General features: G+C 45.7%; 1 protein-coding gene across 4 annotated transcripts in view; it reads left to right on the forward strand.

Annotated features, from left to right (window-relative positions):
* Trpc7 (transient receptor potential cation channel subfamily C member 7) overlaps window positions 1-23,630 on the forward strand; it is a 118,720-nt gene that overhangs the window by 66,310 nt on the left and 28,780 nt on the right. For all 4 annotated transcript variants that reach the window (XM_076938925.1, XM_034511109.2, XM_076938926.1 and 1 more), the window contains 3 exons: window positions 4,521-4,737; window positions 15,615-15,848; window positions 21,541-21,805. In XM_076938925.1, coding sequence (XP_076795040.1) covers window positions 4,521-4,737; window positions 15,615-15,848; window positions 21,541-21,805 — 716 coding nt within the window. The remainder of the gene's footprint in view (window positions 1-4,520; window positions 4,738-15,614; window positions 15,849-21,540; window positions 21,806-23,630) is intronic.

Below are 23,630 nucleotides of genomic sequence, written 5' to 3' on the forward strand. Positions count from 1 at the left end.
CACCAGGGAATGAGCAGTCCTTAAGAGCAGGCCCCACACTTGACGGCTGTTTTCTCTCTGTCTCCTCTAGTTCCACACAGCCGGCACTCCAAACAGGCTCATGGCATGTACAGTGATCCCGGGTGGGTCCTTCACGAACCCTTGCATGCATACCTGCCAAGAGTCAGCCAAGGGGCTGGAGAGATGACGCAGTGGTAAGAGAGCTTGTTGCTATTATAGAGAATTAGGGTTCGGTTCCCAGGATCCACATGGCAGCTCCAGATCCAGGGGATCCAACACTCTCTTCTGACCTCTGAGAGTACCAGGCACACATGGGTCACAGACATAAATGGAGACAGGAACTCACAAAATAAATAAATCTAAAGAAAAATTTTCAAAGAATCCGTCAAGTCTCTCAGGTTTCCCACTAGAGGAATTCCTCGACCATCCTTCCTGTAGATCAAGAGCTCCCTAGGGAGCAGGTGCTGTTTGCTAGATGTTACATCAGTCGTCACTCACATCAACCACAGGCGGGTGTCTTATCTTTCCACTCCCATTTTATAGAAGAAACAGAGATACTAGTCAATCAACCACCAAAATCTGTGGCATTGTGACTGAGACTGAGTGTCTACCGGTCAGGAGATGTGCCCATGATTATAGCAGCAGCACCTGTGTGCCGACGCACAGCTCCAGCAGAGCCACATGCCAACTTTTCTAGCAAAGAGAAATCAATCCTAGCACAGGCCAGACTCTGCCTGTTCCCTTCCACTTATTGGAAACCCTACCTTGTAAAAACTACCATCACCTAGTACTTCTTTAGCCCCTGAACAAAGGATGGCCTCACACTGTAATATGAGAAGGCCCTGATTTCAGACTCCAAAAATAATCTACTATCATAAAAAGGAAGCTACCTGAGCCCTAGATTAGGCTTCTTCTATTTGGATTTTGTTGCTCTTAAATTTGTTTAAAATGTGTTCATGTGTATGTCTATGAGAGTGTATGCCACTTGGGTAAAGGTAGCCACAGGAGCCTGCAGAGGGCGCTGTCTCCCCTGGAGCTGGTTACAGGTTATTTGTAAGGTACCCGATGTGGGTGCTGAGAACCAAGCTCAGGTCCTCTGCAAGAGCAGCAGCAAGAGCTCTGAGCCTCTGAGCCATCTCTCCAGCCCTTGATTTTGCCTAAGAAAGCATCTACTCCCTGGGCTAGCCTGGAACTCCCTATGGAGCCCAGACTGCTCTCAAATTCCTGATGTTCCTGCCTCATCCTCCCAAGTACCAGAGCAGGCTCACGGCAACCGCTGCGCTCTCACTCACAGGCCTCGGTAGTGATGGAGCGGCTTCAGCGCATTTCTAGACTCACAGCCCGTGCACTGTACGCAGAGTGGCCTGCACCTCCCAACATCCCAGCAGCAACTATAAACCTAAAGCTGTACCTTGACTTAGCTTTAACAATCCCAGAGCTGAGAGGCCTTACTGGTGGGTCTTTTGTCTTCTTTTTGGCTCATCAGTCAGACTTGTGGAAAGCAGTTCTTCCCTGAGGTAATTCGCTGCAGAAATTATTTTTTGTGGGTAAAACAGAAAATCTCTCTCTCTCTCTCTCTCTCTCTCTCTCTCTCTCTCTCTCTCTCTCTCTCACACACACACACACACACACACACACTCACACTCACACATTCATACACACTCACACACAGACATACACACTCTCACACACATTAACATACACTCACATAAATACACACACTCACTTAAATACACATTCATACACACACTCACACACACACACACACAAACACACACTCACACATACATACACACTCTCACATACATAAACACATTCACTCACACTCACTCACACACACTCACACATACATACACACTCTCACATACATAATCACACACACTCACACACACTCATACAGCAGTGGCAAATCTTTATAATCCCACTACTTGAGGCAGAAGATTGCCATGAGGTTAAGGCCAGCCTGTTTCAAAGAAAGAGAGAGATGAAAAAGGAAGAAGCAAGAAAAAGAAAAAGAGGCAGGAGGAAAGGAGGAAGAGGGGGAAGGAGGAGAAAGGGGAAGGAATGAGAAGGAGGAAGAAGAGGAGAAGAGGAATGGATGAGGGGGGAGAAGGAGGAAGAAGAGAAGGGGAATGGAAGAGGAGGAGAAGGAAGGAGAAGAAGAGGAGGAAGAGAAAGAGCCACTGAAATGACTGGCTCTCATCTGCCAATGACTTACCATAGGAATGCTTTCAAGTTCAGAAGATCCATCAACCCCTCATCTCACCTTCCCGCCCATTGCCTACATCAAGTGAAAATGGAGACTAGGGTTGCTTCCAAATCAGTGCCACACATTGTGGGAATTACTTCTTGTTCCGTTCTACAGTAGCGTAATAGCTTTTAGGAGCTCATCTCCTGCTAGAAGATGACATGCTCAAAGAGGAACCGCCCCCCACGGCCAGCTTAGTGAGAGGCAGTGCCCAGCCTGGGGGGGGGGGAGGGGAGATGGAAACTGCTTCACTCCACACATGTCAGTGGGAGACCCCACGTACAGCCCACAAGGAGATGGCCGGTGAGCTTTTAAGAGCTGTGTCTTTCTCAAAGTGTCTCCATCTTTCTTTGATGGACCTTCTGCAAGACACAGATCTGGTAGCCGTGTCTGCTCCCCTCCCAGAACTCACCATCTACCCTTGCTGCGTACGGAAACGCAGACAGGGACAAGATACTATATGTCAGCTACTTAGGAACAATTCCATGAATACTTAAGGATGTCCAAGGTCAGATGGTTGGAAAATAAGTCTCTAAGATGATGATACCCATTGCTAAAATGTTGAAAACTTCAAACTAGATATCTGATGCCTAGCAAACCAAAGCACAACATGGCATAATTCAGACACAGATTGATCCGACTGAATTCATGTGGGATACTCTGTCCTTCCATTCGGCCTCATCAAATTAGCATATGTCCCTACTGTCAAAAATACCACAGTCAATAAAAGGTAGATATTTATATATAACAACTTATGGCATTAAAGTATATAGAAATGTTATTCGGTAGGTGTTTGTGGGCATAGGGTTGTCAGACAAACATCTCTTTACCCCTCTGGAGTTCTTCCTAGTGGATCTTACAGTAATATACATGTGCACACCAATGACTCTGAACATAGTCATGAACTCTTAGTGCCTGGCTCGGTCATGAATGTTTTAAAAAGATAAAAACCAGCTGTATATTAAAATTCCAATAAATGCATCCCATGACATTCAAATAATTATAAATCATGTTATCCTGACAACGAGAGCAGGGGTGGTTACTGACTGACACACATTAGAAGAGTATCATCAAAGTATCTGATGTGCAAACATTGTCTGAACACAGCTGTAATCCAGGGGGTCGTGCCTTATAGAAGTCCCTGTGGATGATATTCAGTCAGGATGAGTCTCCCAGGTGACATTTTCCTCTGGGACTCCTAAGTGAGATAACACGTGAATATCAGTTAATTAATCACTGGTCATAACTGAATCCACCCTGGGGAAGGAGCTGGGCTGCTGAAGAGATTCCCCTCCTTTTCAGTATGCCTGGGGGAAGGATCAGACTTGCCCAGAGTGATGAAGGTGGCCTAGCAAAGACCTCCCCTCCCCTGGGATTTCATGAGCATAATAAACTTTAGCTGGCATGTCATTAGACAGAGAAGATGGCACTAATTCTTGCTCCCGGGCAGGCAGGCAAATTCTGGGTCATTCTAGACTCACTGGGAACAACCACACTGACTAACAGGCCATAAAGGAGAAACCAACGAATTTTAAGACAGCATCATGAAGCCTGTGTGTTCCGTGAGCATGCTGCTGAAAATTATAAACGTTTTGGAGACAGGTCTTCCCTATGTAGCTCCAACTAGCCTTCAAATGGCGACTCTACTGCTTTACCTTAGACAGTTTTCAAGAAAGAAAAAAAAAGTTCCCACATGACTTCAAAGCAAATAATCCCTGAGTTGAAAATTAATCAAAAAGAAAACGGCAAAGATATAAATATCAAGGTATGTCAAACTTTATGGAAGTGCAGCTAATGTAATATCAGGACTCACACAGCTCTAAGTAAATATGAGAAAAATGAAAACAGCCACAAACCCAAGCAAATGGGTAAAGGCTGGTGTGCATTTTTAAGATATAGGTCCTGGTTAGATACCGTTTCTTCAGATTGGAAGAGTGTAAGACCATATCCATGAGGCTGAGGGTACCAAGGTCAACAGATGTACCCTGATTATGTGTCTGTGTGTCCTATTCCTTTAGCCCCTTCCCCTGAGACTTGTAAATAGAAAAAGAAAAAGAAAACTTTGAAGTCAGTAGAACATAGATTTGGTTAAACAGCTGCTCATATATAAGTACAAGAGAAAATGTCTATTCTGTGTTCCTTCCAGTTTCTGTCCAACATTGGAGACTCTCTGGCTAAATTGTGATTTTATGACACAAAGCAACGTGTTGCAGAGAACCTGTACCCACCCGAGCTGTCATTTTAACATGTCCTGTACACACTTTATCTCCAGCTAGGACAAACCCTGAGGAGCCCTTTCATGAAGTTTGTAGCCCATGCGGTGTCTTTTACTATCTTCTTGGGACTGCTGGTTGTAAATGCCTCCGACCGCTTTGAGGGCGTTAAGACTCTGCCCAATGAGACCTTCACGGACTACCCCAAGCAGATCTTCAGAGTGAAGACCACGCAGTTCTCCTGGACGGAAATGCTCATCATGAAGTGGGTCTTAGGTAAGCCAGTGTCTCTGTCTTCCCTCTCTCTGACTAAGACAACATCACTGCGTGCAACTCTAGGCTCCCCTCTGGGTCTGTGCAGACTCCTGGCTGATGCAATGGATGCCCAACACAAACGTGGAGTTGCTGTGCAGAGGTGACGTAAACCCCAGTGTGAAAGGGATGTTTAGGGAGGAACACCCGCTAGGCACTCTTGCGCGCAGGTGTACTGCCTATGGCTATACAGTGTTTTTGCCTGGGAAACATGTCGATCATTTAGAACCCTACAAGCCCGGGTGGTGGCGGTGCACGCCGTTAATCCCAGCACTTGGGAGGCAGAGGCAGGCGGATTTCTGAGTTCAAGGCCATCCTGGTCTACAAAGTAAGTTCCAGGACAGCCAGGGCTACACAGAGAAACCCTGTCTCGAAACACCGCCCCCCCCTCCAAAAAAAAGACACAAGTCAGATGGTTTGTCTCTTGACAAAACCATGCTACCTTATGACAGAACCCTACAAGCCTTAGAACAAGCCTATTTTAAGAAGGGTAAAATTTTGTAGCTTAAAGGACACTTAAATTTCATAGCCTAAAGTGTGCCTGTATTAATCCAAACATGTGGACTTTCTATAGTAAGTATTACCTAAAATTTGCGAAGTGCCTTAGTTAAGCTTCTATTACCAGGATAAAGATCTTGACCAAAGGTACCCTAGGGAGGAAGGGCTTATTTGACTCACACTTTCTGGGTCTCAGGCTCCTGAGGGAAGTCATCGCAGGGACTCGGAACAGGAACCTGGAGGGAGAAACTGAAGCAGAGGCAATGGAGACGCTGCTTACTGGCTTGGTCCTCCTGGCTTACTCAGCCTGCTTTGTTTCTATCAGCCAGGACCTCCTTCCCAGAGGTGGCGCTGCCCACAGTGGAACCTTCCACATCAATCATTAGTCAATGAAATCTCCACAGACTGCCCACAGTCCAGTCCAATGGAGAGATTTTCTCAACTGAGGGTCTCGCTTCCCAGATGACTGTAGTTTATGTCAAGTTAAAAAAACAAAACAAAACAACACACACACACACACACACACACACACACACACATCAACACAGTGAGTAACATGTTGAAGTTATGTCATGATTCTGCCTTCCAGTTCCATGCTCCCAGAAATAAAAACTCAGGTTCAAATTATATTTACAAATACCATGGCCATATAGCTAGGCCCTACTCTGACGAGATCATTACTAAAGGTAACCTACTTATTTTAACCTACATTTTGCCACATGGCTGTTTACCTGTACCCAGGTAACCTGTGTCCATGCATCTGTCTCCTCATCTTTTTGGGCTCCTCTCCCTGCCTCATTCTTTCCCAGAATCCCTTCTCCTCCCGATGTCCCATCTCTCTCTATTTCCTGCCTAAGCCACAGGCCATAGGCTTTTTAATTGACAGGTGAAGCATCCATACAATACACAAGATGATCTCTCTACAGTAACATGTGCTATTTGTTTAAATTAACATGTTAAATGGTTGTGATTTCCTATCTGTGCTGATATTTTGTGGTTTCAAGGTTTGGCAAAATTTCCTAGGAAATGGCTCCCAGTATCTCCCATTTATTACTGGAAATAGCTATCACAGCAGAAAAAAAAGTGCTACTGATTTCTTTTTTTTAACACTGAAAACTGCAAATCAGTTGACAGGAGAAAAATGAAAACTTGCCAAAGCTATCATCAGGGATATAATAAATAAGCAAAACCTAATATACTATAAACTTTATACTGCAAAGATCTGGATTTAATGGAGATAATGCTAGTGAAATAAAAGTTTTAAAAGAACTGAAATTTGTAAGGTAAGGAGAGTTGATCAATTAACTAAATTAGTTTAACGGTATTTACCCAGATTTTGCTTTCCTGACAAATACTTAATATTTGTATAATTGTTATTATATTTACAAGTATTAAGTTAAAATGTAATCAAGATCAAAGTGTTTGTGCCATCAAATAGCAAAATCATGAGCAGATATGTAAAAAGATTACTTAACCCATGGCCTGTACTGATAGGTAGCCCAAGAAAGTTACAAGAGATAAACCACCAGAGAGCATCATGGCTGCCCAACCTGGGAACACCTGGAAAAATGGCCCTACACTAGACCACAAAGTAGGCAACTGGAGATCTTGAGAATGTGTTGACCTGGGGTTGTCAGGACAGCATGCCATGCTTCCCAGGGACATGTGATCAAGTAGCAAGCCTGTGGCCAAGGAATTGTTTAGTCAGGCCATTGACACTAAAATTGAAAAGAGAAGACACCAAAGCCTGGTATGGGTTTGGTCTATGGCCTTTCCTGGTTCAGAGCACGTCCCGGCCTCTCTCAGACAGCCTCTTGGTTTAACATCACCAAACACTTAAACACTAGGTTCTTTTAAACATTCACATTCTGAGTTTGAGTAAAAAAGTGTCTATAGTACAAGTCTCTCACTCACCCCGCTTTCCTACCTGTACCCCAGACTGTAGCAAGCACAAGCTCCCTTTCTTTAAACAAATACAGTTGCTATAAGCTAAGCCTCCATTCTAAGCCTTTTTCCTGAGGCCTCTTACAGCTCCTCACAGGTGTCAGAGCCTTAACACCATAGGGCAGGTGTGTCTCCATACAGTGGCTCTCATACTTACACAACTTTTGCCCATCAGAGCAGAGGCGAGTTTTCAGGACTTAAGCATCTAAAGTGCTGGAGACAAGAGCCACTCACTAGTGGCCTCTTTATTGCTTTGTTCAATACAGAAAAAAAAGTCTAGCCGGGCGGTGGTGGCGCATGTCTTTAATCCCAGCACTTGGGAGGCAGAGGCAGGCAGATTTCTGAGTTCGAGGCCAGCCTGGTCTACAGAGTGAGCTCCAGGACAGCCAGGGCTACACAGAGAAACCCTGTCTCGAAAAACCAAAAAAAGAAAAAAAAAAAGAAGAAGAAGAAGAAGAAGAAGAAGAAGAAGAAGAAGAAGAAGAAGAAGAAGAAGAAGAAGAAGAAGAAGAAGAAGAAGAAGAAAAGTCTATGATTTCTTACTAAAGGGAGGAAACTTGCAAAATGTTTATTACAGATAGTTTTTAAAATATATAAAACTCAAAAGAAGAACAGAATAAACTCCATGTGTCTCTCACCTTGAATAATTAGGGACCTATGGCCAGTCTGGCCCCTTCCCTTTTTCCTTCACCCCATGTTATTTTGAAACAAGGTCTGGGATCATGAAACTTTCATCTGTTTAAAAAAAACTCTGTAATATTGCCAGGTGTAGTGGCACAGCACTCTGGAGGCAGAGGCAGGTAGATTTCTGGGAGTCCAAGGCCAGCCTGGTCTACACAGTGAGTTGCAAGCTAGTTAGGGCTATATAGAGTATTGCCACTCAGTAAAGTCTGTTTTCTTCTCTTTCTTTTTGATCCCACACCCTCACAGCCTTGTTTGTCATGCCTGTGAATTTTAATCCCAGTCTTTTTTTCATTTCAGATATACTTTTCACTTTGTGAAATTCATATTCTTTTCATATTTCTCAATTCTTTTTATATCTTTATATCTCTCATTTCCTTCCTTAGTGTGGCTGCATATCCCTGTAAATCCTTGAATATATTGTCTATATTTGTGGTGCTTTTTAAATTCTGTCACTTTTGTGTAATTTCTCCTGACTAGTCTTTCTCCTAAAGGTTGACATTCATCAACATCAATCCATGAGTACCTCACAAATTGTGTTGTTAAGCATCTGAGTTTTGTTACCTGAGCCATTTCTTTTTCTATAACAGAAAACCTAAGGCTGGGTGAACCATAAAGCAAAGAGGATTATTTTGGTTCTTGGTTGTGGAGGGGGTGCCTGAAATAGGGCAGCTGTGTCTGACAAGGACCTCATGGTGGAATGTGGGGGACAAATCCAAGGGTGTGGTTTCATGATCCCTGACCTTGCTTCAAAATAACACAAGATAGAGAAAAAGGAAACTGGGCAAGATTGACCATAAATCCTTAATGTGGGAAGACAAAGCCAAGTGCATGAAAGAAGATACCAGAGGCAACTTCACCTCATGACAACCCATCACCAATCTTCCACAGGACCAAGAAACCACTACTGGTGTGAGGAAAACACTAATCCACACCCATGACCCAATCAGCCCAATGGGCCCAACCTCCCAACACTGGCACATTGAGCCTCTGTTCTGGTAGGGACAAGCCACCATCAAACCACAGCATGGCCTTCCTTCTGAAGACTGGCCTTACGCAGACTGGTATTACACCCTTGCATATCACCTTGAGTCATTTTTTTTCAACTTTTCTTAGAGGGCCTCTGAAGAGCTTTACCACAAGGACCATTCGGTTGGTGCTGATTTTACCATGACTACTTATTTCTGTGCTGTAGAATGCACTTCGGGGGTCTTTACCAGAGGCCTCAGGTGTCAGCAATGCCTTTCAGTTCTGGGTGGTCACAACTCAGATGTCTCCCCATGAGAGTGAGCTTTCTGGCTGTTGTGTGTGGAATTCTACTCCACGTGCCCATGACTTAGAACTCAGCCATGGACCCGACTTAAACATCTAGAGTCTTGGTTCCTTTTGCATGCCTGTGCTTGTGGGTTTGCTCTCAGGATTGCACGGCACCCTTCCCTCAGAGGCCTGTCACAGGACACCTTAGCACCCCTTCTCCAGCCAGTGACCCAGACGCTCTGCTCTGAACTCCCCCTGGAGTGCTGCACATGGGACATGGGTTTCCAGAAAGGACAATGGCCTTCCCATTGGCTTAGGGGAGCCACGCTCCAGTGCTGCCTCTTTCGAATGTCTGCAAATGGTTCTTCAATGTATTGAATTTCTGGGAACAGAAATCAAGATACATTCTCTAAAAAAGAGGCAGAAACCTTTATCAGAACTAAAGAGGCCAGACATGGTAGCACATGCACTTGTAATCTTGGCGGCTGAGGCAAGAAAATCACCAATGTGAAGTCATCTTGGGCTACAGAGGAAGAGCCTGACTTGGGGTGAAAGAGAGAGAGGGAGAAAGGGAAGTAGGGAGACAGACTGAGAGACAGAGGGAGACTCAGTGTCTTAGTTAGGGTTTGACTGCTGTGAACAGACACCATGACCAAGGCAAGTCTTATAAAGGACAACATTTAATTGGGCTGGCTTATAGGTTCAGAGATTCAGTCCATTATCATGGGGGTTGGGGGAGCAGGTCAGCATCCAGGCAGGGATGGTGCAGGCAGAGCTGAGAGTTCTACATCTTTATCTGAAGGCTGCCAGTCAAAGACTAGCTTCTAGGAAGCTAGGATAACAGTCTTAAAGCCCAAGCCCACAGTGACACATCTACTCCAACAAGGCCACACCTACTCCAATGAGGCCACACCTCCAAATAGTGCCACTCCCTGGGCTAAGCATATACAAACAATCACACTAAGGGTTAGAGAGTAAAAGGAAATAGTCCTCTGTGTCTCCTACATCTAATCAGTAATCAACCTTCTTTGAGAGAGAGGCAAGTAGATCCCTCTCCTTTCAGGTCTTCAGATTCTGCCAGAATAGCTGAGCAGCCAGAGAGCATCTTATCCCTACCATGGTAGACTGAACTCGTTTTAACCGGAAGGGGTGAGGTACCCTGAGCCTAGAATTGGTAGCAAATTGGACTTGTTCCAAACAAGTGTTGCTGAGGTCTTCAGAGTCAGAGAGAACAGTGATGATGCCACTTGGGTAGAAGCTTTGTAGGATCTAACGGAAGTGACGTCATAACACTTCAGTGTGCCCAAGAGTGCTGTGCTAAGAAGGAATAGCTGTGGAACAGAGGCAGAGGCAGGGTGCCAGTCCCAATGTCCCTGTAGTAAGTTGGACATCAAATGGTTAGTGAGAACAGGTAGCAGAGGGTCACAGTTTGAAGGTAAAGTTAATATTTACTGTTCAAGCACATGTGAGGAAGAGAGAACCGTTGAGGACAGTTACTTGCAAAGTGGTATAAAAGGCAGTCATTCACTAGGATGGGAAACATGAGTGTGAGGGGAGGCGTTTTGGAGGAGAAGAAGAGAGGTAAATGAAGACTACAGTTTGAGATATGTATTATAGTTTTTATTTCTACCATCTGCCGAGAACCCGAGTTTATCAGACACTTAAGAGGTCAAGTAGTAAATGGTGTGTGCGTCTGAACTCTGAAGAAGTGGGGGTGGGGTCAGAAACAAATTTGAGTATGTCAGTATATTTAAGCAAATTATCCTATCACTCTCATAAACTAAGGATCCAGCCACAGGGCACATCAATGTTAACGTTTGGGAAGACCCAGAGAATGGCGGGTCAAGAGCCAGAGAAAGGAGCCAGGGAGTGCTAAGTCCTAAGGTTTGATCACCCAGAGGCAAAGCTCCTAAGTAGATGACAGGAATTGGATCTGTGTCCATGTCCTGGACCTAGCCTTTCCGGGGTCCTGAGCATTCTATTATTCACTTTAACAGGGGGCAAGGTCATAGGGAGGGCATGAAATAAATGGTGTGGCTGACACACTGATGGAGGTGCACTGAAGGTCTTGGCTGGCATTTTCTATTTCTCAGTAGATCCATCTAAATGTTAGGCATTTTATCAAGGATTAGGTACTTCGCCAGGTACTAGAGAACCAACAGTAAATGACTAGTGTGATCTTGCCCTAAATGCCTGCTGGAGCTCTTTAATGACTGCAAAAGTAATGACTCTGAAAGACCTGAGCTCGCTGTCTACAAACGCTTCTCTGTACTCCTGCATCTAAGCCACTCAAACATGGAAGAGCATAAAGTAGCCTTATCCCCTGCTGATGTTCTTGGACTTCTGCTCCCCGTCACGGCTAAGAAAGCCTTTAACTAGTGGCCAACACAGATGCACAACTCTCCTGTCCAGTGACACACCAGATGTGTAGCTGTAGTGTCTGGGCCAGCTGGTTACAAAAGGACTGAGTCTGAGCTCTGGAATCACACCTCCACAGTTAGCCAAGAGGAAAAACAGTCCTGCTTCTGTGATTCCTTCCTGGTTCTTAACAAATTCAGTCTTTTAATAGAGGCTTTGGGTATTTAGCCAGGGTGTCCAAACACATCAGGTATGGTGGTTTGAATATGCTTGGCCCAGGGAGTGGCACTATTAGGAGGTGTGGCTTCGTTGGAGTAGGTGTCATTGTGGCCATAGATTTTAAGACCTTCATCCAGGCTGCCTGGAAGCCAGTCTTCCACTAGCAGTGTTCAGATGAAGATGTAGAACTCTCAGTTCTGCCTGCACCATGCCTGCCTGGATGTTGCCATGCGCCCACCTTGATGATAATGGACTGAACCTCTGAACCTGTAAGCCAGCCCCAATTAAATGTTGTCCTTATAAGAGTTGCCTTGGTCATGGTGTCTGTTCACAGCAGTAAAACCTAACTAAGACAATTATGATTCATAAGAGTAGCAAAATTAAGTTATGAAGTAGCAATGAAAATAATCCTATGATTGAGGGTCACCACAATATGAGGAACTGTATTAAAGGGTTACAGCATTAGGAAGGTTGAGAACCACTCCCCTAGACCGACCTTTTCTCGCATGGCCAATACCTGGAACACCCTTACCCTTCACCCGGCTAATTTTGTGTTCCTTAACCCAGTATCACTCTTCCATAAATTCACCTTTCCTGAGTCTACAAATACACAGTGGGCAAGCACTCTGGTTGGTCCCATGGCTGTGATATCCCTGTCTCCATAATCAGAGTTAGCTGTACAGCCAAGCAGCAAATGGATGCCTACAGCCAGCGTTGTCTTGGTTGTTTTGACCCCAGTTTGGTGCCTGGGCCTCAACATCTGATCAATGGAGGGTTTCTGACTAAGCAGCCTAAGCTTGTGCCTAATGCAGGGCATGGTAAAGATGGCACTGGACAACCAACTTGCCAACTTTGTACATGTGTTTCGTCTTCAAAGTGGGGATAATTACAGTAGCTCTCAATTAGGATGCTTTGAAGAATCAGGTGACGTCCATAAAATGCTTAGCCCAGGCTGGGTGCCTAGGAGAAACTGGACGACTACTGGCTGCTGTAGTCAGAAGAGAGGGGATAAAGAGACAGATGAATTATTGGGAAATCATTAATATCATCCTTCTGCCTGGCAAGCAAATAAACCTTGGAAATGCTAACCCTGAGACAATGTTTGGATCTTAGGGGTGGATGGAGAGCTTCTCGGTGTATTTTCCTTCCTGTGAGTTCACGGAGTTCATGGTGAGAAAGTAACTTACGGAAATAGGCAGTGTGGGACCCTGGGTTAGAGTAGGAGCCTCTGACTACTTAAAAAATGTACATAGCTCTGTCTCAGAACACTTTGAAGGGAAGCTCTTCTGAGAGGCCGGAAGGGAGCCTTTTTCTCTGCCAAGCCCCTCTTCACAGACTGCAGCCATTACCCTGACTTCACACGTACATCAAGACACTGATGCCCTCTGAGGCTTCCTGGCATGCCCTATCCCCCTTTTCTGCCAAGCCCCTTTCTTAATTATTGACAACCTTGTTCTCTGAGCTCCAGGCATTTTTGAGTAACAGGAACTTGGCCTGGAGGAATTTCAAACACCAAGCATCCTTTACCCCCTTGGGACTCTGAGATCTAAACATTTCTCTGACGACATGCTGGGGCCTCAGCTCCAATATAATCCCATATGCTCCCCTAGCATCTTGAAAGCAGGAGACCCAGTTCCCCTCCCTGAAGCACACTGCTGTTTTCATTAGGCATTCCAGCTGTTCAAACCCTCATCCCAGGCTACTTTTACTTGAGGCCTTGGAATGATTTAAATTAACCTTGGTGATTAATAGTTAAATCTAGGAAGACTGACAAGGACATCTGACCACGGAATAATTCTCAGTGTCTAGTGAAAACAATTTCCATTTCAGTTTCATAGAGCTTTTAGTGTTTGAAGTTCCTCCAAAACACACTCAAAAAATCAAGGGACTTATCCAATATCCCACTGCCAGTGAATGACCAGGCCAGAACCTAAGCCCACTGTTAGCCAAATTAAAACTGATTACCCCCATCCACTGAGACACTGGTAATTTTAATCTAGGGGAAGAGAGAGTAAAAATAATCCATGTTTTTTTTTTTCTCTAGCCTGTGATAGGTTTTCTAATAAGACTTTTAAATAGGCAAATGAAAAGTATATATTTCAGTGTTAAGAAACTTATGATGCACTGAATTACTGTATGAAGTCTGACAGGGTATGCACGAGACATATGCTGTGTTTAGAGAAAAACAAGCTAAGGCCATGAGAAGTCCTTTAAACAGAACTGTAGGGGTTGGGGACACTTCTCACTGTGGAAACTTCAATCATCAACAAAGATACAGACAGCTGCTCTCAGACTACTTTTCACCTTTGAAAAATATTTCAATCCCTTTTAATTGAAGGGCTTTTCCACCACCAAATGTTGATCCTAACAATCCTTGGGCAGTGTCCCTGAAGACTGAAGACAATCTGTTCCTCACTGTCATGTGCTCTGAGGTGGCACTGCGACCCAGGCAGCCTCCCTCTGGAGGACAGAGCCACCACCAATGCCCACTGGCGGCAGCATCTTTGACTCTAGGCGTTCTCAGCAGCTGAATCCTCAAAGAAGCCTGTTTTGTAACATGCACCGCTGTCAGTAGGTTTAGTGTACAGTCTGGGGGGAAGCAAGAGATACATACACACGTCCAGGGGCGGAGCCACTGGGGAACTGCTGCATGGGCTGCTCTGCTGACATAGAGAGATAGTAGACCACAGGGAGATCTGACACTGCGCCTTTGCTGTGGCGCTGTACCTCAGGGTCATTACGCATGCACTGCAGGTGTCAAGACAGAAGTGAATCAATACCACATGACCTGTTTAGTTGCTAAGAGTTGACATTTGAAAGTGCACTATGTAACTCAAAGTCCATCAAAGGACAATCTCTTGTGATTGTCACACAGAAGAGTCAGGAATGCCAGGGGCACTGGGCAATGGGAAGAGGTGACAATGGGGGAGAGGGGTGTCAGCTTGGGGTATATGACATTTCTGGCACTAACAGAACATTCCCTAGCTGCAGTTTCTCTGCATGGTGGGAATTTCATTTTTAAAAATCTTAATTAAAAGCAGAAGTTGTAAATATTGTGAACATCTACAAGGTGACCCCCAGTACCAGACAGCGACAGGTCTAGAAGTCTACACACCAAAGTATTAGCCTACGCCAGTGGTTCTCAGCCTGTGAATCGTGACTCAAGACCATCAGAAAACATAGATTATTTATATCAAGATCCATAACAGTTAGGAAGTAATAAAAATTATTGTATAGTTGGGGGTCACCACATCATGAGGAACTGTTTAAAAGGGTCGCAGCATTAGGAAGGTTGAGAACCATTGCCTGGGCCATCTTCCAAGGTTGTCTAGGAAGACAGATGGAGAAACCTGTACCATTTCAATTACATTCTCCTACCTCTACACCGCTTACTGTGTAACAAGAGCATCTATCACATTAAAATCCAATTCGTTATTTAAAGGAAGAGCGGAGGAAATCCAATAACCCTATGCTTGAACCCTCTGAATCAACCACAGAAACAGAAAATCTGTAATTTGGGGAAACGGAATTCTGCATCGCATGTGGGACCTTCAGAAATTCTGCAACCTCAGCCCCCTTCTTTCCTGATTTATAATTACTCCATACTAAAGTGTGTGAGTTCTGTAGCCTTATCTCCCACATTCTGTCCCCAAAGTCCGTCCATGGGTGGGAATCCTCTACTCACTCTCAGAGATGGTTTACCTCATAAGGTCGGGGACAAAGGCATGCCTTCTCCCAGTCACAGAAATTCACCAGTATGTGTTTGAAGGTGTTTCCAGCTCTCTGTCTCTAGCTATCCCCACAGGGCTGATATTTTTGTTTCTACCTAGTTCCCATGGCATCTGCCAAGGTAACTGAAAGATGGGCCTGGCCTTCTCCCACAGGAATGATCTGGTCCGAATGCAAGGAAATCTGGGAGGAGGGGCCACGGGAGTACGTGCTGCACTTGTGGAACCTACTGGATTTCGGCATGTTGTCCATCTTCGTGGCCTCCTTCACCGCGAGGTTCATGGCCTTCCTCAAGGCCAGTGAGGCCCAACTGTATGTGGACCAGTACGTGCAGGATGTGACGTTACACAATGTCTCACTTCCGCCGGAAGTGGCGTACTTCACCTACGGTGAGTTACAAGGAGCGTTTAGCCTGGTCCTAGGACCTGGGGTTTGGAACCTGGCAGGGTAGAGCCCACACGCAGGTGTCCCCAACACGCTTACAGAATGTGGAATTAATCCCTGACTTAGAGATGGAGTTTTAGTGTTGGAAGGATGGGTTTGTTTCAGGGAGGTTCTTGGAACATTCCTGTTTTGTTTTGTTTTGTTTTTTGGTTTTGTTTCTGAAGAACCCGCCCCCTCCCAGACATGACTATAATATACTGAATTTGTCCTTCCATACTGAATCCTGTTTTGCACAAAGGTAAGTTCGCTCTAGTCCAACATTCTTTCTCACGGTGAGGCAGGTTCTTAAAAGAGGCATCAATACATTGAACATACCGGTTTGAAACAGGTTTCCTGGAAGCTGGTAACACAACTTAAGGCTGCTGCCTCCAAGAAGTCTGAGGTCTACCTAGAGCTCTACTTAGGTGACAGTGGGATTCTTGACTGCCCTGCAGAAAATACTTTCCGAATGAGCCGTTAGGAATGAGAGTTGGAGTTCATGAAGAAGCAACCCAAGTTAAGTTCCTTGGGTCAGCCTCCCTGCAAAAACCAATGAAAATCGGAAAGGTGCCGGTGGCTTCCAAGGTTGTATTTGTTATGCCAGTGAGCATGAAGGAGGTCACAGGCTGGCTCCCGGGACCTGTGAGATGGAATGACAGCGGCTGAAGTAAACTATAGGTCGCAACGAGTTGCATAATGGAATTACAATGTGTTTTCCAGTATAATTTTAGGGTCTTCTTTGTGAGATTCCCGGAAATGTTCATGTTTGTACTCTGTAAAGCAGTAAGGCGGCACCCAAAGGCCCCACGTGTCATTGCCGTTGTAGCATTGGTTGCTTAGAAATACATTTGTTTTAGAAAGAAGGCAGGCAGCCTCCGAGGCTAATTTTTAAAATACTTTACTAATTCTTTGAGAATTTTAACAATGTCTTTTGATCATATTCACCCCAAGCCTTCCCTTCTAACTCCTCTCAGACCCACCCCTACCTCCCCAAACCTCACCCCAAGTTTGTGTCCTTTGCTTGTTTAACAAATTAACCCCTATACTCCAGTTCTTGCTGCCTGTATATTATTACAGGGGGTGGGAGCATCCACTGTAACATGGTCGACCTACAGAGGCTCCACCCCCTCACAGAAGCCACCAGCAGCCATAGCTCCCGAGGTAGGGGTGAGGCTCATTCGTTTTACTGATTTTGGCCATTCTGACAGGTGTGAGATGGAATCTCCAAGTAGTTCTGATTGGCATTTCCCAGATGACCGAGGGTGTTGGCTGTTTCTTTAGGCTTCCCAGCCATTTGTGTTTCATATTTTGAGAACTCCCCACATAGTTGGGTACCCCATTTTTAACTGGGATGTTTGTTTTCTTAATGTCCAGTTCTTTTTAGTTCTTTATATATTGTAGCTACTAACCCTCCATCGGATCTATAGTTGGTAAAGATATTTTCCCACTCTGCAGTTTGCTACTTTGACCAAATGTTGGTGTCCTTTGCCATACAGAAGCCTTTCAGCTTTGTGAGGTCCCGTTTATTAACTGTTGATCTTAGAGCCTGCACTAACAGTGTTCTAGAAGTCCAGGAGGTCTTTGATATACCAGTGAGTCAAGACTGTTCCCCACAATCTCTTCTGTCAGATTCCCTGTACTTGGCCATATGTTGGTGTAGTGCCTGTGTTAATTGTGCTGGAACTCCTGACTCAGATTTTAACTAGACCCCACAGTGAGGGGTTCTTTTATCTTCCTTTGTCATCTTAGTCTCCTCTCTCTCTAGTCTACCTCAGTAGGGCTCTTATGATGTTACCAGAGCACAATATTATTTCGTATAAGAGAAAATCCTGACCTTCAATTAATTGAAAATCATACTGTAATTTTTTTTTATTTTTGTGTATGGATGTTTTACATACATGTACATCTGTGCACCCACATGTATACCTGGTGCTAGCAGAGGTTCTGAGCCATCATGTGAGTGCTGGGAATCGAACCAGGGTCCTCTGGAAAAGCAGCACTCTTAACCACCGAGCCATCTCTCCAGCCCCTATTAGCTAATTTTGTCTCCAAGTTTTAAAATTAGAGCTGAAGTGAAAGTCTAGCTCCATAGGTTACTTTTTTTTTTTTTTTTTTTTTTTTTAACTTTTGTGTCTCCACTTCTCACGTGTAAGATGAGGATTAAAAACTCTTATGTCAAAAGGCTTGTTTTGGGTTAAATAAAAATGATGCAGATTGAAGATGTTTGCATTATCCATGATCATAGTAAAATCTTACTAGGTGGTAACAGTTATTATCAATACTACTTCTTTTTTTTTTTTTTTTAAAGCTCAATCACTGTACTCCATGTTGTAAAATGCTAGCAGGGTAAGGTACTGTGGAGGTGGAGGAAAGGCTTGGGGAGGAGGGTGGAGGACAGGGGGTTCAAGGAGTGGGGGGTTGGGAGTGGAGGTAGTAGTGGGCATGGTGGTAGAGGGGGTTGGGGGTTGGGAAGGAGGTGGGGGTGAAGTGTTTATAAAAAGATAAAGAGATAAAGAGAATATGTTCTGTAGGTGTGTGGAGAGGTATGGGGGAAGGGGATGTCTCAGTGGGCCCATGCAGAGGCATCTCTTCCCGTGAGGGACCAGTCACACACCGGTATAGTATAGAATAGAGTTTATTCAGGGCATGGGGAGGGGGGCCAGGAGGGTAGTCGAGGCAGAGAGAGAGGCAGAGAGAGGCAGAGAGAGGGAGAGAGAGAGAGAGAGAGAGAGAGAGAGGAGAGAGGAGAGAGGAGAGAGGAGAGAGGAGAGAGGAGAGAGGAGAGAGGAGAGAGGGGAGAAGAGAAGAAGTAGAGGCGGGCCATGACTAAGTGGAGAGAGGTGAAGGGAAGGGAAGCGGGGAGGAGCGAGGGGACAGAGAGAGGCTAGAGGCAAGAGAGCAAGAGATTAAGAGAGAGAGGAGGGGGCAAGCAGCCCCTTTTATAGTGGGCCAGGCCTACCTGACTGTTGCCAGGTAACTGTGGAGGTGGAGTTTAGACAGAATACTAAAGGGGTGGAGGTGAGGGTGGTAGAGGGCCGTGGTAGAGGTGGGGGTTAGGGGGATGGAGGTGGGGGATTGAGTGTGGGGGATGAAGTAATGGTGATAAAAGGTAGCTGGTGCTTAGTAAGTATTAATTACTGGTACACATTTTAAAGGATTTGAATGTCAAATGTCCCTCCTGGTAGATAAAAACTAATCACCCTTCTAACCACAGAATTATGGGATACAGCCGTGACCTTTAGCGAACTGTCCACATAACGCAAATGTTACAGAAAACCACTGCTTTCTGGGCCCTGCTCCCAGCATTTGTTGGTTAACAAATGCAGGTTTTTCTTGAATCATATATGTTTTCCAGCCTGTGCTGCTTTGGTGCCTCAAGGAAAGATGGATGCATTCTGCAGTACTGTCCCCGGGTTAACTTCTTTTCCTCTGTGGGTTGTACTAGGTCCCAGCTCAGCTCACAGCACATTACTGTCCTTGCCTTTTCGGTTCACCTTGGGAAATATCCGGAGCTCTTGCTGCGCGCATGTGCTCCAGCTATGGGGGCCGAGCACCCTCTTGTGGCGAGCCTTGCCTGCGAGCCTTCCAACTATTTCAGTATCAAAAAGTATGCTGGGGGACAGGGTGGGGAGTTTCAGGTTGTGAAAAGACTTTTTTTTCTGGTGGAAACAGCTCCAGGATGAGAGGCCCTTCGTGTGAGTCACGCGGTACCGTTTGTTTTATGCCCACCCAGCGCTGCAGCTGTGACAAAACCCATTCAGGCAGAATCGCCTGGACCGGAAGTCCAGCCTTGGCCTCCAGGAACATAGTTCCTAGAAGCTGCAGCTCCCTGGGAGCAGTTTTTACTGTTATAGCTGAGGTTGAAGGTGGTGGGTTGCAGGTGGCATTTAAAAAGGAATTCATTTTAGTGTCTGTTTATTAGAAGAAGCCACTTCTGATTTCATGTGGAATGTATGTGTTATTTATCTATAGAGGGTATCAGGTATTTTAGAAAACATGCATTGTCTTTCATGGGCTTCTGAATTCTGACTTTGGGAAGAACTTAGAGTCTGTGTTACTGTATTCCAAATGTAATTTGGAATGCGCTACATTAAACTGGTTCACAGCTTCCCTTACTAAAGGTTTCTCTCTATTATAATTAATTTAACAGAGCCTAGCTTTGAAAAAAAAAAAAGAATAAGGTTCCTTCCCCCTCCATCTCCCGTGGGGTGCCAAGAATCGCCATGTAATATGCTCTCTATTTGCACTTACTGGCTCTGAAAAAGGGCCCCATACCCCCAAATCCAATCTTTAAAATGGCAACAGTAATGTCTGCTCTACGGGGCTGTTGTGAAAATCACCGCTAATTTAGTGTGAGGGCTAATTTCAGTTTCTCAATGTTTCTCATTTAAGCTTCGTTCAGCAGTTCTCAACAGGGATGCTGTCGGCTTTGTCAGCAGGGCATTTTTTTACCAAGTGGTGCAGTCTGGGGTGATACAGGATGTTTAGCATCTGAGGAGTGCTCCTTCCCAGGCACTGTGAGAAGCAGGCACTGTCCCAGGAGGGAGGTACTGCCCTCACCTGAGACTCACAGTTTGTCCTGACACCTAGGAACTAGACTGAGTGCTGTTCCTTAGACATTAGGCCTGCGTTAGGGCCCAGTGGAGGCCCACTCCACTATAGCGATACTTAGGGCACCTCAGGCCCCAGGACTCTCACCAATAAACACCAACATTGTCCTTCCAGTAATGTTGTAGCAAGCCTGTGTGACTGGTCATCCCCTTTGAGACTCTCTCGCTCAGTCAGTGAGAAGGGCTGACAGCATACACTTTTGGGGTGAGGAGAGGGGTAGAGAGCAAGATTATGTTCACAGGCAAACATTTCCGATTCCTGGTCCAGAAGCTGATTTCTTCTGCCGTGTGGCTATCTGAATATGTGGTTAGTTTGTTCAGTCACTTCACAGGCATTTATCAGTGCCTGCTTTGTACAGACCCTACCCTAGCCCTTTGTGTAAGAGGCTTAATGGTCAAAGTCTTTAAGGCTGATGAGATTGTCTGTCATGATCACACACAGGGACAGTGTGGCTCAGGAAAGCCAGTTGACTGATTCCAGCCCATGCGTGTCTCTACTGCCTCCTCATGCTTCCCCAGTTGGGGGCTCGGCTCCCGTGTGTGGAGGAGGGGAACATAATGGTTAGCCCTGTAGCATTTTCATAATGGATACGCATGGGAGACCAGGAACCCCACCCAGACTGCTGGAGTTACAGGAAGCTTCTGGAAAGAGATCATTCCTAAACTGAATCTTGAAGGGATGACTGGGAATGGATCAGATCTGAAGTCAAGTTCCAGGCAGGTGAGAGCATGGCATCTTGTGTGCTGAGATCACCTCAGGGCAGAGTTGACAACAGAGAATGCTACTGGTGCCTAACGGGGCAGAGAGATGGCTCAACAGTACAGAGCACTTGCTGCTCTGCAAAAGGACATTCAACTTCCATCACCTCCTCACATGGCTCACAAGCACCTGTGACTCCTGTGACCTGAAGCCCCTTTACCCTTTTTGGGTCCCTGCACACATGCAGACATAAAATAATAAAATTCAAGTCTTTAAAGATCCCTGACTGGGTATTCTTCCAGAGCAGACCCCATCCCCCAGCAAGTAACACAGATTCTTTCCTTTCAGCCAGGGACAAGTGGTGGCCGTCAGACCCCCAGATCATCTCAGAAGGGCTGTACGCCATTGCAGTTGTCCTCAGCTTCTCCCGTATTGCCTACATCCTGCCAGCCAATGAGAGCTTCGGGCCCTTGCAGATCTCCCTGGGAAGAACTGTGAAAGATATCTTCAAGTTCATGGTCATTTTTATCATGGTGTTTGTGGCCTTCATGATCGGGATGTTCAACCTGTACTCCTACTACCGAGGTGCAAAGTACAACCCAGCGTTTACAACGTGAGTATCACAGCATGGTCCCTCCCTAAGGCCATCTCTGGGTGTCTGGGAATCCTTGGGAACCTCTTGCAAGCAGTTCCCTGCAGAACTCAGGTTTCCTTGGGGTTGGTGTGAGTTTTACTCTCCGTGTTTTAAGGCTTAGGTTCTGAAACTAGAAGAACAAATGACTCAAATCCTCACTTTGCTACTGTGTAGCCCAGGCTGGCCTGCAACTGACAATGTAGCCGAGGTTAGCCTTGAACTCACAGAGATCTACCTGCCTCTGCCTCCTGAGTGCTGACATTAAAAACGTGCCCCGGTACCCAGCTGTTCCTTAGCTATAGATGGGGATGGAGCAGTTGCTTTTCTGTTACTGTGATACAATACTGTGACCAAGAACAAAGTAAGGCAGAAACAAGGATTTTTATTTGGGTTCAGAGTTTCAGGTTGGAGGGGCGTCCATAATGGCAGGAGAAACATGGTCGTGGGATCAGTAAACTAAGAGATCACTCTTCAGCCACAAACAGGAAGTGGAGAAAGAGATAACCGGAAGTAGGGTGGGGCTCTGGACTGTGAAAGCCCACCCCCAATGATATGCTTCCTTCAGCAAGGCTACAGCACCACCTCACACAGTGCCACCTCTGAGGGACATTTTTCATTCAGACTACCACAAGGGGCAATAATAACAATGCCTGCATTGTGACATAGTGTGAGGTTTCAGCAGGATGGGGTGACCCAGAAAGTACACAAGAAAGGGGGGTTACCATTGTGATTATTACAGCAGTACACTTCATCTGTATTACTTAGGAACAGAACCTGACAAACCCCGTATGCCAGCATGCTATTAGGTCCAGAGAGCTATAATCCAGGGGAAGACAGCGGGGACAGGAAGAAGGGGAACGGAGTGAGCCGGCGGAGAGGGACATGAGGGACAGGGAAGGGGAACAGGGGCTGCTACCTGACACACACCCTGGGCACAACAGACTTCTCCAAGAAGACAAGATGGAAACATCCCATCTTAGAATAACCTATTGGAAAGACAGAGAATTCATCAGTCAGACCTCTGCCATCTGCTGTCTCTCCTGAGTCAGAGTCACTAACTCTCCTACAGTCTAGGGCAGCCCTGGGGCTGAGTGCTGGCCACACCTGACTGAGCACAAAGCAGGTTCTGCAGCTTCATGGGCTTCTGCAGCCAGAGGCAGAGGCCCAGGCAAGGGAGGCAGATTGCTGCTGTGGAGCTCCAGCTAGCCAGAGGCAGGATAGCACAATGACACCCCACTCTGCAGCCCCCCCAAAAAGTGACAGATCTCATGTAGCCTATGTGCAAAAGATCCAAAACTTCCCAGTCTCTGTGAGGAACTATGGGGTCTCCTAGAGGGGCCACCAGGGGCACTGAGCTGAATCTAGTAAATGGCTATGGCGGAGCCAAATTTACACCCTGGCAAGCATTACTGGCTGATGGCCGTTAGCCACATCCTTGGATGCATCCGAGCTCGTGTGTCCACATCAGTGTCAACGCAAAAACCACAGCTCTCATCTTAAAGGGAATAAGAGAGATTTCCAGAGCCATTTTCTGTGACTGTGGCCCAGGAACACAGATTTAGGTCACCCCAAATTCCATGTTCCAACACAGAAGCAGTTTCATGATGTTGTATAGATTCACAGAACGATCAAAACAAGTTTAAGATATCTTGGTGTGGGTACATCAGAGAGGCAGGCAGGTTCAGGGAGTGGGGGTAAGCTTTTCTACGGGCTAGGATGCAGCCTAAGCCTCTGGGCTGGCAGTGGTTAGTGGGCTGCTGAACTCATAGATATGAAAAGGTGTTTCTTCTATTGTCATAAGATG

This window comes from Arvicanthis niloticus, chromosome 8 (assembly GCF_011762505.2).
Source record: "Arvicanthis niloticus isolate mArvNil1 chromosome 8, mArvNil1.pat.X, whole genome shotgun sequence".
NCBI classification, from domain to species: domain Eukaryota; kingdom Metazoa; phylum Chordata; class Mammalia; order Rodentia; family Muridae; genus Arvicanthis; species Arvicanthis niloticus.